At 33.9% G+C, this 18756-nt stretch overlaps 1 protein-coding gene across 3 annotated transcripts; it reads left to right on the top strand.

Moving 5' to 3' along the window:
• The first annotated feature begins 5399 nt into the window (after positions 1-5399).
• Positions 5400-18756, top strand: LOC131602208 (uncharacterized). 3 transcript variants are annotated; one of them, XM_058874252.1, is made up of 25 exons: positions 5400-5618; positions 6118-6732; positions 6825-6949; positions 7077-7171; positions 7273-7527; positions 7683-7767; positions 7918-7969; positions 10439-10504; positions 11742-11899; positions 12200-12270; positions 12370-12564; positions 12693-12731; positions 13040-13147; positions 13464-13553; positions 14246-14321; positions 14741-14837; positions 14952-15021; positions 15130-15306; positions 15404-15526; positions 16461-16544; positions 16902-17086; positions 17395-17533; positions 17788-17847; positions 18119-18190; positions 18299-18756. In XM_058874252.1, the coding sequence occupies exons 2-25, from the start codon at positions 6149-6151 to the stop codon at positions 18410-18412; spliced, it is 3120 nt and encodes a 1039-aa protein (XP_058730235.1). In that variant the 5' UTR covers positions 5400-5618; positions 6118-6148; the 3' UTR covers positions 18413-18756. The 3 variants fall into 3 exon arrangements, with proteins under 3 accessions (XP_058730235.1, XP_058730234.1, XP_058730236.1); XM_058874251.1 differs by having other exon boundaries at positions 6113-6732; XM_058874253.1 differs by lacking the exon at positions 10439-10504 and having other exon boundaries at positions 6113-6732.

Raw genomic sequence — 18756 nt, 5'->3', positions numbered from 1 at the left:
CAGATGTTTGGTTAATTATATTATAAATTTTATAAGTATTATATTTTACTGTTGGTATGTATTATCATACTGTTATTTAGGGACGATAGAAGTATTATCATATTGTTTTACCGTTGAGAAGTATTATTAAATTAATATTTATGGACGATAGAAGTAATGAAATATGAATCTAAGCTTCAATCTCTACGGTCAAATCTACTTTTAATAAAACATGAAACTTCTGGGAGTGCTGAGAATATGGAAATTTCTTATATAAATCATACTAGTAATATGATGTTTTATCTTGTGAACTTTACTTTTACTATTAAATTTTGAAATATGCTTGTAATGAATTTCAAAAATGTGAGAGTAATTTGTAGATTTTTTTCCTTTTATCATTGCAAATATTGCAATTAAAATGAATGTTGAACAAGTATTTATTTATAAGACTCTTTTTTTGAACTTTTTATTAGTGAGTGTTGGTCATTTTTTAAACATTTTTCTTAAAAAATTTAGGCTTTTCTTTATCTGTCATTTATTTGACGCTTTAACAAAGTGACATCGACAGTGTAATTCATTTAACATGTACATTTTCAACGGAAAAAATAGAGAAATAAATATGAAAATTCAATCCTAATAATTATAAGCTCGGGAAGTTTTGTAAGATATCGGAATGATCCTATTGATGAGGCAATTGTTAAATCCTATCTAATAATAATAACTATGACATGGATGAGTCATTAGTAAATTCGGTGGAACATGAATAATATTTTACCAAATACCCCAACTATTATCCATATATTTCAACATTTATCAAAATATTTTAATTATATTCTTTTTATTTTTTTAAAAAAATTTTCGAAACTGGATTTTTTTTTGCACCTTGTATACCACACTTTTGGTAGTTAAAATTTTTTATTTTTAATAAATCAGAACATTGTAAAAGTTTTTCAATAGATAAATTTTTAATTTTTTTATGAACCGGAACACTTAACCAAAAAAAAATTTGGTAATCAAATTTTTAATTTATCGGATAATTTAAAGAAAGTGTAGTTTTCAAAGATTTAATTTAAGTTTTAAAAATCACCAAAATACTTTAATTAAGGTGTCTGATGACTATTTTAAAAATCATTGAATAACTTTTATTTAAAGCTATTTTAGCCATATTAAATGAAGTGTAGGAGTAGAGAAATAAATGTTGGAGTATTGGATAAAGTTTTCTTCACGTGTGAACCACTTTAAACAAATTGACCCATAAAAAAAAGGAAAAAAACAATGATTGAAAATCCAGTTGTGATAGTGCGACAATGACTTTTTGGCGAAATATTTTTTAATGTAAATAATAGTTTAATTGAAAAAACATTTTTCTCTTGCTTAATGAGAGTAATTCTTGAGAGCTTTATCTTCTTTGTACTCGAAAGAGGTTGAATAAAAGTGTCACCATTATTGTTTTTATATTTGCATCAATATTATTTTTTTTTACCTAAGCTCAACTCACAAAGTGTATTTGCGAGGGAGAAAATTTTCAAGGAGTTCTAACCCCTATCTCAAAATTATTGAAGGAGAGTCTAAAATCCATCTTATATGATATAAGCATCCATGTAAGGTCAACCCGCACTTGTCACACTGAGTACATAAAATTTTGTCAATACTTTGGAGAAACATTATCCAATCTTGACAAACCAATATTAACATTGGATTTTATCCCTTAAGCATTCATTAGTAAAAGATAAATGTAGATTCTAATATTTCTTGATCTCACCTTATATATCTCCCCAACCAAAAAAATCGCCATTACTTCTTACTTTAAAGACGGCACCTCTTAATTAACGAGATTTATTATTTCAAATTTGATACAAACGAAGCATCGCTGATTTCACCACCATTACTAAAATCTATGAATGAGATATATCAGTTTAATATGTTGGTTATAGCAAAAAAGCTAATGCAAAAGGTGAGAAACAAGTACCTTAAGTGCATCATTATAAAATGAAAAAATAGGTAAAATCAAATGACACTTATATTTAATCTTTATAAATTTAAATCGTGCATGACATCATCACATTTGGGTAATCTTGAGATTGATCTTACTAGGTTAACTCCTAAGTGTTGAACCATCAAATATTATGCTTCAAAACTTTGAATCAAGGAGTGATATAATAGTTAACCTATGATCGATAGGTAGAAAAGACATGATATACCGTTGAGACTATTGTTGATCTCACAATGATGAAATTAAAAGACGATGTATCCGAGTGTCATCTCTCGACAAAATTGACATCATTCCACAGTCGATGAAGTGGAATCTAATATTAACTACATCTTTTAGCCCACATTTAAGTGATGCTCATATGAATTAGTCAAAAGGTATACTATGATGAATTAGACAATACAAAGGTTATGTAGAAAATGACATATATATATATAGTTATAAATCAAGAGTACGTAAATTCAATCCAAAAGTTATAACAAGTCGATAAATAAAATATAATCCAAAGTAAATCCATAGTATAAGTTCTATAATCTACTACATATGAAGGACTCAGACTTATGACCCCATGTTCCTATGGTGCCTCTTGTACTACAGTGCCGCTCGAGCCTACTATGATGAATTAGACAATACAAAGGTTATGTAGAAAATGACATATATATATATATATAGTTATAAATCAAGAGTACGTAAATTCAATCCAAAAGTTATAACAAGTCGATAAATAAAATATAATCCAAAGTAAATCCATAGTATAAGTTCTATAATCTACTACATATGAAGGACTCAGACTTATGACCCCATGTTCCTATGGTGCCTCTTGTACTACAGTGCCGCTCGAGCCTACACCATCGTGGCATCTACAATGTTCCTCACCTAAAAACCATCCCGCAAGAGTACTTTGTCAATACATGTTCGTCTAATCTCCATGATATGATGACATATAGACAACACATCAATAACATGATCTGCCATAGACTACTTCTCTTATAGTATCTCCTAATGAGTTGGTATTGATGGATCTCCTGGAGCATCATGCACCTTATAAGGATGTAACACCTATAAGAACAAGCAAATGTCAATGTCTACGTAGCTCTAGTCGCTTTCATCGGTGATACCTTTTGCCTTCTCTGTTACAAGATGATTAAGATGATCATCAAACATAACACACATATCTCTGCGTGTTATAGTGGGAGGAACAAACACAAAAGGATATTTGAGAATATACTGCATGTAGCTAAACTAACGCATGACGCACTTATGCAGACGAGGAAACATTAGACGTGGCCCATAAGCCAACCATCCAGAGTATAAGACTATGTCGTCAAAGGGGCGCATCTCACGGTGATCGACGTAAGAATGTAAATCTATACTCTCTACTGCCAAGTGATCAAGATACATTATGAACGACTTAGTCACATGGTTCCCTCTAAACGAGGCATATACAAAAGCACGTGGCATATCCTCAGTATAGGTCGACACACGTGAACAACCAAAGATACATGAGAGATGCTGAAGGATTCAAGTCTGAAAAAGTGTTGGAACACGTGAATCATTAGTTAATAACGACATTGCAATAATGTAATGGAAAAGAACACAAACATTAAAATACCAAGAAATATTATCGTGAGTAGTGCGATGCTTCTTGTCGCCTATTTCGTTTTCCACATACAGATTTCGAATAACTTAGAGTACAAGTAGATAAAACAAGCGGCCCCCTAGTTGTACTAATTGGGTCAACTTAAATTCATTGATGTGTCGTATGTAGATGACATCCACATAAGTGACACACTTATCCAAAAACATGACAGTGCCAACCAAATACAATATGTATGCTCTTATAACATACGTTCTATGTTGTCATACCCGCTCATTATCACCAAAAACGTATTGTGCTCTCAGTATCTCATATGCATACATCTCCTTCAAGAATCTAAACCTAGCATAAGACCTTCGGGTGAATTCAATTTCCTCCATGGCAACCTATAGGTCAACTCCCAAATAATCTTCCATTAACTCCAGTGCCTCATATTTGGTAACCCTCCCATGATCTAAAAGTTTTCCCTAATCGGAAGAAGCAGCAGACATGAGACATCGTCTAGTGTGATAAACATCTCAACATGTAGTAGATGAAATAATGACATCTCCGTATGTCATCTCTCCATATACACGTTAAGCACACTATGATTAATTGTAACATATTTGGTCACCCACAAGGATGGCTGCAAAACATCCTTAAACCATTACTCATTAGGATGAGACATGCGAGTAATATTTCACATGTGGTTGATGAATTTTAGCGAATAACGGTCCTGCATACACAAATTAATAAGAATGAACCCAAAAACATAATTTGCTATTAGAACAAACTTAGGTTCAAAAGAATTAATCCAACTAAAGTTTACCTTTTCGTCTTAGATATGCATGGCACCATGTTTCAGGCAAAGAGGCAGCAATGATAAGTATGACGGGTCTCCTCCAAACCCTTGAGGTGCCTCTGATGCCTTGTGTACCACTAATGTCTCCTAGGCCGGGGGTGCCACAGGTGCCCCTAGTTTCTGAGATACCTCTAGTGACTTGGGTATCTCTGCTGCCTCGGGTGCCTGAATAGGTGAACTCTGCCATCTAATGAAAGATAAAGATAGGGATGCATGAGGAGGGGACACTCGTCTCATATGACAAGAGGAAGATAAAGGCAAAAATACATGAGCTACAAAAGCTGATGCCTCCGCATCAAACAAGCTAGATGTAACATGAGCATGCGATGATTGAGTCTTTTCCCTCCAAACTAATGCATGTTGTGCAATCATGGGGTGTCTTAATCGGTCTTGTCTATCAACCATAATTCTTGTAAATAAACCACACCACAAGCTTTACACAATGAGTTTAATCCAAAAAAATTAAAAAATGTAGTCTAATGGACTACGAAGAAGCATCCGCGATTTTTAAATTTCCAAATGTTGCAAAATTTTGGAGACGCATCTTCAAAATTATCTGCAACTCTCATCACCGTCATTGGCGAAATGCACACCTCTAAATCAGCAAAAATAATGCATTGATTGTAAAAAATGCCTATCTAACTCGTTTCTCATTAAGTATAAGCTATCAAACATGTTAAATTTATCCATTTCATAACCTAAAAATTAACTTCAAACACATGTATATAAAATCTCAATAAAATTTATAAAAGTCATTAACTTACATATAGTTGCTTGAAATGAGTTGATGTTGCTTGATGTTGATTGCTCGAAGTTGTTTGAATCTGGTTCGAGAGAGTTTGAGAAAATGTGGGGGTGCCAAGTAAAAAAATGGGGTGACATGTTAATTTCTCGATTATAGACTATCCATGAATAAATGGGCTAGCCTAAGCTGGGCCTAACACAAACTTGACACAACAAGAAACCTACGACGCACGAGGGGGGCGAGTGGAACTAGTTACGCTTCCACACACAAACAAAACAACACAATTTGCTTGCAATCGTTTCGTTTCGTTTCATTCACAACACAATCACCAACACCTTCTCCTAACTTGTGATTTTTCCATTATCTAAACCTTAACGCTTCTTTCGCACATTCTTTCGCGCTCTCTCTCCTTCCATCTTATGGCCTAACTCTGACCTCCTTCTTCACAATCAACCAATCCAATCAGGTTTTCTTCTTCTTCTCCCTCCCTAATTCTTTCCTTTCTTTGATTTATCTTATTTATCCATGTTTTGCCAATTGTTATTTTTATTTTTGAGTTGTTTTGTGTTGGAGCTGCAACATAGAGCTTCAATTGGATCTTGTTTTTGGTATTTTGAATCCAAACATTGATTGTTATGTTGTTTTTTTATGCCTAGTGGCATGATTGCAAAACTATTTAGATTTTTTAATAGGAAATTTATATAGTTGTTTGCACTTGTAGAATGTGCATTTTTTCACAAGGTGCTTTTGCTATTGAATATGAGTGTATTCTGTTTTTTTTTGTTGTGAATCATGCTAAGCTATTGGCCACTCTTATGAAAGTTGTAGAAAACATGAACATGCTATGTGTGAATGTGAATTGATTACTCATATTCTAAGTTTCTGTTCGATTATTAGAACTAATGCAGAACTCAGTCTTATGACCATGTTAATTATTGAATGGATGCGATTCTTGTGCAGCACAGTAAAAGTTGGAGAAAGAAGGAAATAATCTCGATGTACTTGAGGAGAATACAGTGCCGAGATCGGAGATGGGCTTTGTTGTTGCAACCGTCAAAATACTTTTTTAGGCCGAAAGTCTCCGACCATCATTGCTTTCAGTCTTTATCACCTAAGACCACCGTGAGAGAATATTCTTCACTTGGTGGTATTATAAAAAAAAATCTCTTAGGTTCAGATTCATGTAGTCATGTTTCATCTAGATATAGTTTTACCGGTCTGAACAAAAGGCCTAGTTTTTGTCTTAGGAGTACTCAGATACGAGGTTTTAGTTCGGAAAGTGATGGAAGTAGTGCAAGTGAGAATAAACAAGTACATGTTAACGATGGAGGTGATTTGGATAAGGGGAAGAATCAGCTAGGTAAGGCTGGTGGAGATGTTAAATGCTGCAATACACATGCACAGCTTGGAGAACAGGATCAGGAGGAATGGCTTCTTAATGAGAAGCTTGCTGTAGAAAGTAAAAGGAGAGAATCGCCATTTTTGACGAGAAGAGATAAGTTTAAAAATGAGTTTCTGAGAAGAATTACTCCATGGGAGAATATAAACATTTCGTGGGACACATTTCCTTATCACATAAAGTAATTACTTAACATTCATATTCATTAACTTTAATGGTTTCTCTTTTCTGAAATTTATTGTGGACCTGTGTTGTATATTTCCATTTGTGTAGTGAGCATACGAAAAGTCTTCTTACGGAATGTGCTGCTTCCCGTTTGAGACATAATAAGCTTGCTTCGTCTTTTGGCACCCGCCTTGCATCTTCAAGTGGAAGAATATTGCTTCAAAGCATTCCGGGTCTGTAATTTATTCTACAATCTTTGTCCTTGTTTATTCCGGATGCTACTGCGCAGCAGATATGACTCACTAGTTTATTCTAATTTTTGTCTTGATTGTTGCTGTTTATTCTGTCTTTTATCATCAGGCACTGAGCTCTATCGGGAAAGATTAGTTAGAGCTCTTGCACAAGATTTACAAGTACCGTTGTTGGTGCTTGACAGCAGCATCCTTGCTCCTTATGTAAGTCGCTGAAAAAATTAGAAGTCATTCAATGGTTTCTTATTATATTAGTACTGGTGCTAGAAAGCAAAAAAGACTATATCATCTGAATTTTTATGTAGGATATTGATGATGATCAATCGTCAGACTATGAGTCTGATGATGATAATGCAGAATCTGGGGATGAGGGTGGTCTAGAATGTGAGAATGAGGATGATAATGATGCTAGTAATGAAGAAGAATGGACTAGCAGTGCTGAAGCGAAGTCAGATGCAAGCGATAATGAAGATGCACTAGCATCTGCTGAAGCAGCTCTTAAGAAAGTTAAAGCTGCTGTTCAGAAACTTATCCCTTACAATGTTGATGAATTTGAGAAGGTATATGCGTTATACAATTTTTTAGCTGTATTAAAATGAAGTATCTGGCAGCCTTATATGACAGATAGACAAGTTAAAAAACGTAAATTTTTTTCACAAGGACTATATGACAGATAGTTTGAGATCTCACCCCACACCCCATAATCTTTTGGCAGATGGTGACTGGAGATGAGAGTCCCGAGTCATCGAATTCTGATGATACCAAGTCAACTGATAAATCTGGATCTCAGCTAAGAAAAGGTAACATGTTCAGCTAGGTTGAGCTTTGATCATACAAATGAGCTTGCATGTGATTTTCTACTCTTTCTACCTGCAACCTATTTACATTCATTTTCTCTTATGTATGGATATTCACATAATTGCCTATTACTGATTTATTATATTTTTTAGGTGACCGCGTGAAGTACATCGGCCCTTCTATTAAATTTACAAATGATGATAGGTAATAAAACAATTCTTCCTTCTTTCTTATACCCGTAAGATAGGAGATACTTACTTTGTGGTCCACTGTCTCCTACAATTTTCATTTTTTATGTGTCGGGACATTCTTTTGATTTACTGAAGAAAACATGTCATGCTTTTTTGATTCAAGTGTAGACGAGCTTGCTTCCCGATTATACTTTTGCCGTCACACGTCAGTATGGCTGACATTGACAAATAATTGCGGCAGACATTTTTTGAGCAAACGGATGGACAATTTGATGATATCTTGAGAAGAACAACAAAAGCAGTAGAAAATGAACGGAATCATAGCTTCGTTTTCCTATCCAAATAAAATTATCAAACCTATTAGAGTGAAATTAATAAAGATACTGAAGGATGGTAAATATGTTCCTAAGTAGAAAAACCAAAAGAAAACAAATATCACAAAGAAGCACATAGTAAAGGTGTTCACTTTTTGCCTATTGGCCACTATAGAATATGAAGTTTCTTTGAAACAAAGCCAGAACATCTAAGAAATGACATATGCACAAGCACAAATCAATTTCATAAAATATGAAATGACATATCAGTAAAGAGACCCCTAGTTAAAACAAATATTGCACTAGAAGATCACATAAACGGCATATTGGAAGTGATATAGGCCATACTTTCATGGATTCTCAATGGCATTGGGATTAAATTTTGTGGGGCTCAAAAATCTGTTATAAATGAATTTCTTTATTCCTTAATTAATGTTATGTACTTGTGTCAAGGATAGAACACAATAAGTGATCTTATATTCATTTACAAAACATTTGTTTTTTGCTCAAGTAATAACAGTTGCTGTGGGCATGATCACAATGTGCGAGTGATGATTATCATATTGTGTATTTTTTTCATGCTTGTTACTACGGCAGCGACAACATACATTGTTGTAGTTATGGTAATTTTGTTAATTATTGAGGGCTTGGTGGTGTTTATTGAAAGTCCCACTCAGATTTAAGAAATAAAGATACTGTCTAATGTTTATAAGTCTTGGGCAACCCTCGCCTACCAAATTGGTTTTGTGGTGTTGAGTTAGGAACGAAGTTCAAATTCTGAAATGGTATCAAAGTCTATCCTAGCATTTGTTTGTCCACGCTCTAGATGTTCTGTTCTGGACATGATGATGGATGTTGATATCCATGTTATTCTCTTAGGGTTTAGATTGAGCCTAACTTAACCATTCAAAATCGACATTTTAAGGTGAGGATTCCTTCCCCCACTTATAAACACATGTTGAGACCATATCTCATATGATGTAGGACTCTTAACCTATCCCCTCATGCACAACAACACTATTGGATTTGATGTGTGGATAGCTGAAATTTCATAGCAGGTGGTCAATTGAATCTTGGACATAGACAAACTCTGATACCAACTTAAAATTTAAAGCGGGCCTAACTTAACCTTATAAATCCAGCTTGTAAGGAGAGGCTTGCCCCTACTGATAAACATATGTTGAAGCCATATTTCATCTGATGTGGGACTCTAAACATTTTCCAATCACATTAATACACATTTCAGATGTCTAATCTCAGGTGTGAAGGGACATGCTGAAAGTCTCACATTAGTTTTGTGGGGTCGAGTTTGGTCCCAACCCAAACGTTTAGAGCAATGTAGTTGGATGGTGGTAGACTTGACTTATATGAATCCCAAATCTAAGTTATTTTTCGGTTTCAATTGTGAAAGAGAACTTCTTTAATTGCCAAAGTTCTTGCATCCTAATTGTTTCCATATACTGATACTGATTTATTTCAAGATGTTAGGAACATGTATCTTCTGTTTTTATGTTACGAGCTCGTGATGTGCCACAGTCCTTTAAAGAGCCAATCTTCATATTATAATCTGATTTTTAAAGTCAACTAATTCCTTGCATTATCAAAGTGTGTATATGGTTACTTTACTTTCCATTGGATGTTTTTACCTTGTGGTGGAACTATTGTTTCTATTTTTTTTTTTTTGTTGAGAATCTTGTGGTTGAATTATATATATACCAATAATTGGTGAATGTTTTTATTTACATGGATTGCTTTAAATAGTGTTTTGCTTTTACTTGGTTACAGTAAGTTCTCGGATTATTAACTTAAGTGTGTTTGATGCAAGTACTCATGTAGTGTGTACAAGTCAATGCAATTCTCAACTAACGCGCAGTAGTAGTTTTGGTGAATGTCTCTGAGTGTAGTACTAATAATACTTACATAGCTATGAAACCCATATTTTCTCCAAAAAAATGTTTCGATACCTTTGTTTTGATTTGAGTGAAAACGAAGTGCAATAAAACTTGGACGAAAGGCAATAATGAGCAGGCTCTCTGATATTTTAAGAACTGCAGATGTGGTTATAGGAAAGTGGCCGTGACTCTTTCTTGTAAAACCAATGCATCATCCCCATAGGACTTGATTGAGATACCACTCACCTGACATTGGCATATATAATTTTATCACAGGATCAAACTGGGGAAGATACCGACGTCTGATGGTCCAACTAATGCTTATACTATTTTACCTGAAAGGTGGGTATTTAAGTTTTCCCTCTGTGCAGCAGTCAAACTCTTAAATGCCTTTCTCGCCTCTTGGCATTTTCTTAAAACAATATTTTAAATATTGAACATTTTTGTGCGGACCAAAGGCCGACCTGAAATAGAAAGCAATTCAACCCATCAAGGAATTTTATAGCCGTATGTGTCTGTTGGAAATCATTGTTTATATTGCAAGTATTTGTAAATCCGAGTTAGTCATTGGTTTTATTGGGACCAAGGTTTGAGTTTTGAGCATTTACTCGTTTTATTTTTCATTTATCATATTTAATTCCCTCTGTTATATTATATGTCCTTGTGCCAGTCTATAGTCCTCCGTAGGTTGAACCCTGATTAACTCTATCTATTTCTCCTTTCCCTATTATCTATTTGTGCACAATGTTATAATGCAATTAAACTTGTTGCTAACCGTAGCTGGTCATGTGAATGCAATATTAACATCTGTGTTGACAAAGACAATCTGCTTTAGGTTTCTGTTTCTATTTTGGGTGTGTGAAAGGTTCTGCTTTTTTCTTTGCTATGTGATCTGATACTTATCTAATACCTATTTGTCGAGTTTTCTACTTGATTATCAATTGAATTGGGAGGTATATATCGTCTTATTCCTTTATTTAATTGCTTTAAGTAAAATTTATGAGTTCCATAGTGAAGTTATGGGACACGGAGTATGAACAATAATGGAAGAATAGATTATTAATTAGTTTGTACTAATAATTTTGTAATTTCTATTAGCATACATGGGATAGTTTTGATTATTCATGCTGTATATTTTTGTAAATTTACATTCTTGTTATTCTTTGTTATTAAAATTGCTGAAGCTGAAACATCTTGCCTTAAATATAAATGTTGCATTGCCTTCTATTTGCATGTTACAAATTTGTAATATTCTTAAATTTTGTGATTTTATATGTTGCTTCTTTGGTCGTCTTGTATGTTTTTTCCGCATGTATTTGTGTTTTCCTTTTCTGGTCATTGGTTTTATATCTGATACTAAGGTGTAACACTGATTGCTAGTAGGATATTTAAGATTCATTTTTCTTCTATCTTATGCCACAATTAAAATCACGGTGAGGATTTCCTTTAATATCACCCAAAATTATTTTTTATTGATATCCACAACATATTGCAAATGAGAATTATAGGTTTAAGAGAATCTTATAGCTTGCAGCTATTGTTTTTTTTTGGCCATTAACCAACTGTGTTTATATTGCAGGGTTTCAATTTTAAATAATGGTCAAAGGGGAGAGGTATACGATGTTAATGGAGATCAAGCTGCGGTTATCTTAGATGATAATGTAGAGAAGGCCAATGAGAATGAGGTTGAGAACCCTAACAATGATCGTCCAAAAGCATCAGTTTATTGGATAAATGGTACATTTTTCTTTTTCAAAATATTGAAGAACTTCAATTTCTTAACTTTAAAGTCAGCTTCCTTTTATTTTCTATGTTTGGGCGATTGTTAGGAAACATTTTTATATATCAAAGGTTGAATCATTGAAGTAGTAGTTTCTATTCTAGGGCTTAGAGAAAGGTTTTAGAATATTATGCTTGATAGCTGCAGCTATTTTGATATAAGTATGTAGACTTTTCTCCTCCCTTATGGATAGTAAATCTGTTAGTTCTCCTGACTATAAGCAAACTAAGATTTTTTAAAATTAAATTTTCAAACAGTTAAGGACATTGAGAACGATCTTGATGCTCAAACACAGGATTGCTACATAGCAGTGGAGGCTTTATGTGAGGTATAGTGCTCTGGTAATTTTCTATTTTTTGAAATCTCATAATAAGGGTATTAAAATATTTTTTTGATGATAGGTGACATACGAATATTGCTTTTGCAGGTTTTGAATTCCAAACAACCTCTTATAGTATATTTTCCGGATAGTTCACAGTGGTTGCATAAATCACTTCCTAAGTCAAGCCGAAATGAGTTTTTTCAAAAGGTTGAAGAGATGTTTGACCGGTTATCTGGCCCTGTAGTATTGATTTGTGGGCAAAACAAAGTTCATTCTGGAACAAAGGAGAAAGAAAAATTTGTAAGATTGAATTGAAATTTTTTCCCATGAATATATCCTAAATATCTGACTCTAATGCATTAATTTCATTTAGAAAATAATATCGTTTTAATTAACTTTCCTCCACGATCACATGCACTGTTTGACAGACGATGATACTCCCAAACATTGGACGTGTTGCTAAGCTGGTAATGCTTTCTATCTCTCTACAAATATACGAATTCCTTTAAATATTTCATTTCTTATATTGCTTTTCATGTTCCCATGCAGTTGACGTTTGTTTGCTATCCTAATTTCTTATCTATTCTTCATGTCAATTTTATGCCGCCCAAGTGCAATTGTATTCTGTCCTGTTTGTCAGCATTATCAACTGTTGAATTGTATGCGAACTAAGAAATCAGTGGTTAATAATAGAACAATAACTAGAGAATTATGGAAATCACCAAATGATTTTTTGGGATCCTATTAACAAATTCATTTTCGTATTCGCTCACAGCCTCTTTCTTTGAAGCACCTGACTGATGGATTTAAAGGGGGAAAGACATCTGAAGAGGATGACATTAACAAGCTTTTCTCTAATGTTTTGAGTGTACATCCACCTAAGGTAATTGTTTTGTATTTCATCCTCATAACGTAATCATGATGAATCACCAAAGATAATATTTTTGTCTATACCATTATGAAGTACTAATACTTCAAGGGTTCTGACACATATTAACAAATTAGAGAAATTAGAAACAATAGAAATTAAAACAGAAGTTATATATTAGTTTAGCTGTCTATTGGAATTGTGTATCCTTTAATTTAAGGTTGTAGATTGAGAGTTATTAAGCTTTTGCACAGTCAATAGTAAGAATGACTCTATATTTGTTATTTGCTGTTTATATCATGGGTTCATATGATATTCTGTATGTTCACAGGAGGAGAATCTACAGGTAGTATTCAAAAAACAACTCGAGGAAGACAGGAAAATTGTGATTTCACGTAGTAATTTGAATGAACTACGAAAGGTAATTCTCAGTTTTCTGAAGCATTTATTGTTACTTTGACGATGTTTGATGATTTATGCATGTGTAGTTTAAACTGTCTATTTTGTCTTAATAAAATTGTCATACTTCAATTTGTTTCTTGTTTATTTCCCCCCCATTTTTATTCAAATAAATAGAATAAACATATGTACTTTTAGTCTCTGGTAACTGACGAGAGACTAAAGCACAATATTTTTGTTAATGCATGGACACCAAATATAATTTACATAGAGATACCACTAGTAAACTGTCCTTTTTATAGAGGCCAAATATATATGTTAAGTGTGTTGCCTTTGGAGTATGTTTTCTATGATTGCATTTTACACCCTAAATAGTAAGCATGAGTTCATTAAAGACGAAAAATGGCAAAAAAGAAAGCGTTCATTCCCCTTTCTATGTCTTACATCTATAGTCTTTTTGCCCTGGTGCATCTCTTTTACATTTAAGAAAAGTCTGGAATCTTGGATTACTAATTGGTGGAATACGAAAGAATCCGAAATTTTCTTGAATACTATTCAACAGTGTTATCAAATTGCCCCGCCATGGCCGCTATGGCGGATATACATGGCAGTTTTTGGGCTCGCCGCAATGGTAAATATCGGCCGCTATTGCGGGTTTTTCCGCCATATTCAAGAAAAAAGTATTTTATTTATAGCTGGATTTCCATGTTGCAGGTTCTTGAAGAACACCAGCTATCATGCGTTGACCTCTTGCAAGCGAATACTGATGGCATCATTTTAACAAAGCAGAGTAAGAGATTATAGTTGATTTCAAAACTGTTTCACTTGTGACTTTGTATGCCATTTTCTTCCTCATTGATTGCATGTGTACCTTCTAATGTAAAGAGGTTGAGCTGGAACACTTGAAGGAGTTTGAGGAGGTCCCGGGTTCAAAGACTAGGCACTAAGATAACCTACTAACAACTAGCATTTGTCTATAAAAAAAGTTCGCTAAGAGATACTGTTAAGGAATTAAAATAATCGGAAGTATCTTTTGAGAAATACAACATTTAGTACATAGGGGACTTTTAGCTAAAAGCTTTATTTTTTCACTCGGTACTTGTACTTTTGAATCTTTGATAAGTTCTCTATATAGGCAATAGTTAATGTTTTCCATCATCAAACTTCATGTTCTTACTATTCATGATTCGTGTCGTTTAATTTTTTCAGAAGCTGAGAAAGTGGTAGGCTGGGCAAAAAACCATTACTTGTCATCATGCTTGCTTCCTTCTGTTAAAGGAGAAAGATTGTGCATACCACGCGAAAGGTATATGTGTAAATCCTATCATTCTATTTTATAAATGTAATCAGGCAATTTTTTTTTAATAAGCAATCAGGCAAAATTTAAAGTGCATTTTTTGTTTTTTTCCCTTTTGTGAAGTCTTGAAATTGCAATCTCAAGGATGAAAGACATGGAAACTATGTCACGAAAACCTTCTCAGAACCTCAAGGCATGTGATTGTTTATTTTGCTGAACTTATACATTATAAGTGATCATCATAAGTTCAGCGCTTTTTTTTTATCTTCTGTTGATTTTGATCACACAAATTTTGTAACAGAGCCTTGCAAAGGATGAGTTTGAGAGCAATTTCGTTTCATCTGTTGTACCTCCTGGTGAAATTGGGGTGAAGTTTGATGACATAGGTGCTCTTGAAGATGTTAAGAAGGCACTTCAGGAACTTGTTATTCTTCCAATGAGAAGGCCCGAGCTTTTCACTCGTGGAAACCTGTTGCGGGTAATTTTCCTTGTTTCTTGTACGCATTCTGAGTGTAACCAAATCAGTTTTGTTCTCTTAATTTGTTGTGTGTAATACATTTGATAAAATTTTTCAGCCCTGCAAAGGAATATTGCTTTTTGGTCCTCCTGGAACTGGGAAAACTCTTCTGGCCAAGGCACTTGCAACAGAAGCCGGTGCAAATTTTATCAGCATAACTGGTTCGACCCTTACTTCAAAGGTAATTTTGATTTTGATAAACATGCTTGAAATGAATTTAACATTTTTTTTTTTTTTTGCTTTTGGTAGAGTCCAATGGCATCAATTGATCCACATGTCTAACTCCACCTAGTGAGGTAGTTTTCAAGAAAAAAAACATAAAACCATTTGACTCAAAATTGCAGCAAAGGAGTCCAATCTCTTTTCATTTTCAAACAATGTGCCCAAGCATTAGTGTAGAGCTAAAAACACAAACCTGTTTGATAATAATCACAAGGAAACGAGAAACCGTAGAAAGCTTCACACTCCTTTCTAATCAAATACACTGAAGAACTTGCATAAATTTTTGCCAAATATTTTTAGCATAGAATGAGAATAAACTTAGCCGTAAGGACAGACCTATAAGATCTTAGCTTCCTTAAAAATACACTGTCTCTGTTTCTAAAGTAGACCGTAACATTTACATGGTTAAAGCTGTAGGACTTTGTGAGTTCTCATTGTCTATAACATGTTACTTGTATCAGTCCTATTAAGTACAGGTCCAACAAAAAATTTGGCCATAAGGGAAATTTTAGAGTTCCAAGTGGATTTTGTCAGTACAGTACAATTGATCATGAGAGTGGAATGGGTAGAGCATAGATGACTTAGAAAACACATTAAGAAATTTAAAATAGGTAACTTAAGTAAAAAGCTAATAGGCTTACAATTAACTAGTTTTTTTCTTAAGAGTCCAGCAGTTTGGGGGTTGGTGCAGGGGTACCAATTTAGTTGGGTTGTATGTCTCTACTCTCTTCATCTTTTGCTTCACTTTAACTTTTTTTTTTTGCTTATAAAAATATCGCTTTGAGTTTTTTCATTAGTTTTGTTATATTACTTTTTCTTAAATTTTATAAAGGGGCATGAGTTTCTTCTGTATTATGTGATATTTTTATTTATTTGTTTCTTTGCTGATACAGTGGTTTGGAGATGCTGAGAAACTAACCAAAGCACTTTTCTCATTTGCCAGCAAGCTTGCACCTGTCATTATATTTGTTGATGAGGTGAGTGTCTAAATGCATAACTTCTTTCATCTTTAGTTTTGCTTTTATAAACATGCATGGTTTTCTAGAAATAGAATATACTTTTTATAGTACATTGAATTTTGCGGCCATACCAATCTTTTTTGTCGCTGATATTTTTGTTGATTTGATAAGGCAACAGAAAAAATTGCAATTCAAGAATTTGAATATTACGTTTGAACTTTAAAGACTAACAATTTCTATTTTCCACGGCACACCTAATGGTTCTTGTAAAAATTTTAAGTGATAAGTTGAATAACTTTTATTGAAGGCTGCACATAATAGTTTCTCTAACTCTCAAATTAGAAAATTGATTTCTGACTAGAATCCATATTGTAGGTTGACAGTTTGCTTGGTGCTCGAGGTGGTGCTTTTGAGCATGAGGCCACTAGAAGAATGAGGAATGAGTTCATGGCAGCATGGGATGGATTGAGGTCCAAAGAGAATCAAAGAATCCTCATTCTTGGTGCAACAAACAGGCCATTTGACCTTGATGATGCTGTTATCCGTCGTTTACCAAGAAGGTAAACTATAAGATTTCGCGTAGAAAAATTGGATGAAGGGTTATGACCACATCTTCTGTTCAATTATTGCATTTTTGAAAGTAGTGAAAACAATTATGTGACACTTTTGTAATTATTGGTGAAAGCGGGAAATGCTTTTTTAAACTCAAATCAATCAAGTCCTACTTTAGAAATTGAGGGTCTTAAGACTCAAACTGTTGAAGTTAACAGGATTTTTTTTCCCAAAAAAAATTATACTCACACAATCTTAAAAAGTAGATAAGAAAATGAAGCATTGCTAACTGTGCTGTGCTTGTATTTTTGTGTAGGATCTATGTTGATTTACCTGATGCTGAAAACCGAAAGAAGATTCTAAGAATATTTCTTGCAAAAGAAAATCTGTACTCCGATTTTCAATACGACGAACTTGCTAACTTGACCGAAGGATACTCTGGCAGTGATTTGAAGGTATATATTGTCAAGTGCAACTGAGTAGAAAGTAGAAACTACTATTTAAGGCACCGCTATTCTTGATCATGTGAGGGATTTTGTGTATGTGTTGGGGTAGGGGTTTGTGGAGAATGCTCCCATATTTTACCTCTCATCCCTCTGATTCCTCACGTGGTCGAATCATACGTTTCTTTTGCTAATAATATTCTCTGGTTATCCGTTTCAACTATCAAGTAATACATCTCATACTGCTTCATGGTTATATTTGGCAGAACCTGTGTGTTGCTGCAGCATATAGACCTGTTCAAGAGCTCTTAGAAGAAGAAAGGAAGGTATGGGGATCATAAACGCGCTGTAATACAAGAAAATTGCTCCAATTTCTTGTGATGATTTTTGTTTACCTATATATAAAAATTTCACACAAATTCACGTTGGTTTTAGATAAAACTAAAAAAACTATGAAAAAGTTAATTAAATTTGTTTTTGATCCCGGTAAATATTTGAGTCCCTTTTGTATACACGTGACTTCATGCATGTCACCATCTAATTGTATTTGTTTGCCTGGTAACTAACATGAATACTACTATCTTCTGGCTTACACAGCGAGACAATGATACTACAAATTCAGTATTAAGGCCTCTTAATTTGGAAGATTTTGTGCAAGCAAAATCCAAGGTATGTAAATTTTTGTTGTTGTTACGTTCCTATCTGAAATAAAAATTGCGGAACATATTCCTTCTTAGTTTTCCAAACATGAAATGACTGACATGTTAAAATGCGCAGGTTGGTCCATCTGTTGCGTATGACGCAACAAGCATGAATGAGTTGAGGAAGTGGAACGAAATGTACGGCGAAGGCGGAAGTAGAGCGAAATCACCATTTGGATTTGGGAGCTGATTTTGAAGGAAGGGTTCTATTACTAACTTTTCAGCAATGATGCTTATATCAAAGCAATTTACAGAAGTAAACATTGCAAAGGAGCTCTATAGATAGATTTCTACTTTACACTATTAAGTGGCCTCCATTTTTCAGCAATGTATTCCCTTATTCATATGGTTCAAGGTGAATTTTCCCTATGTTTTTGCCTGGAAATATTGAGTAGTATAAGTAATACTATACTATATTTGTAATGAAATGTAGGCAGCCTCTAATTTTGTTTAGGAGTATATAACAGTAGGGGTAATTTCCCCAACTATTTTTCATGGTAGCTATGTTTAATAATCAAATATCTTTGTATGAAA

This window comes from Vicia villosa, linkage group LG5 (assembly GCF_029867415.1).
Source record: "Vicia villosa cultivar HV-30 ecotype Madison, WI linkage group LG5, Vvil1.0, whole genome shotgun sequence".
In the NCBI taxonomy this organism is placed as follows: domain Eukaryota; kingdom Viridiplantae; phylum Streptophyta; class Magnoliopsida; order Fabales; family Fabaceae; genus Vicia; species Vicia villosa.
Note: the sequence above shows the minus strand (reverse complement) of the source record. Positions and strands in the feature narration are given on the sequence as shown.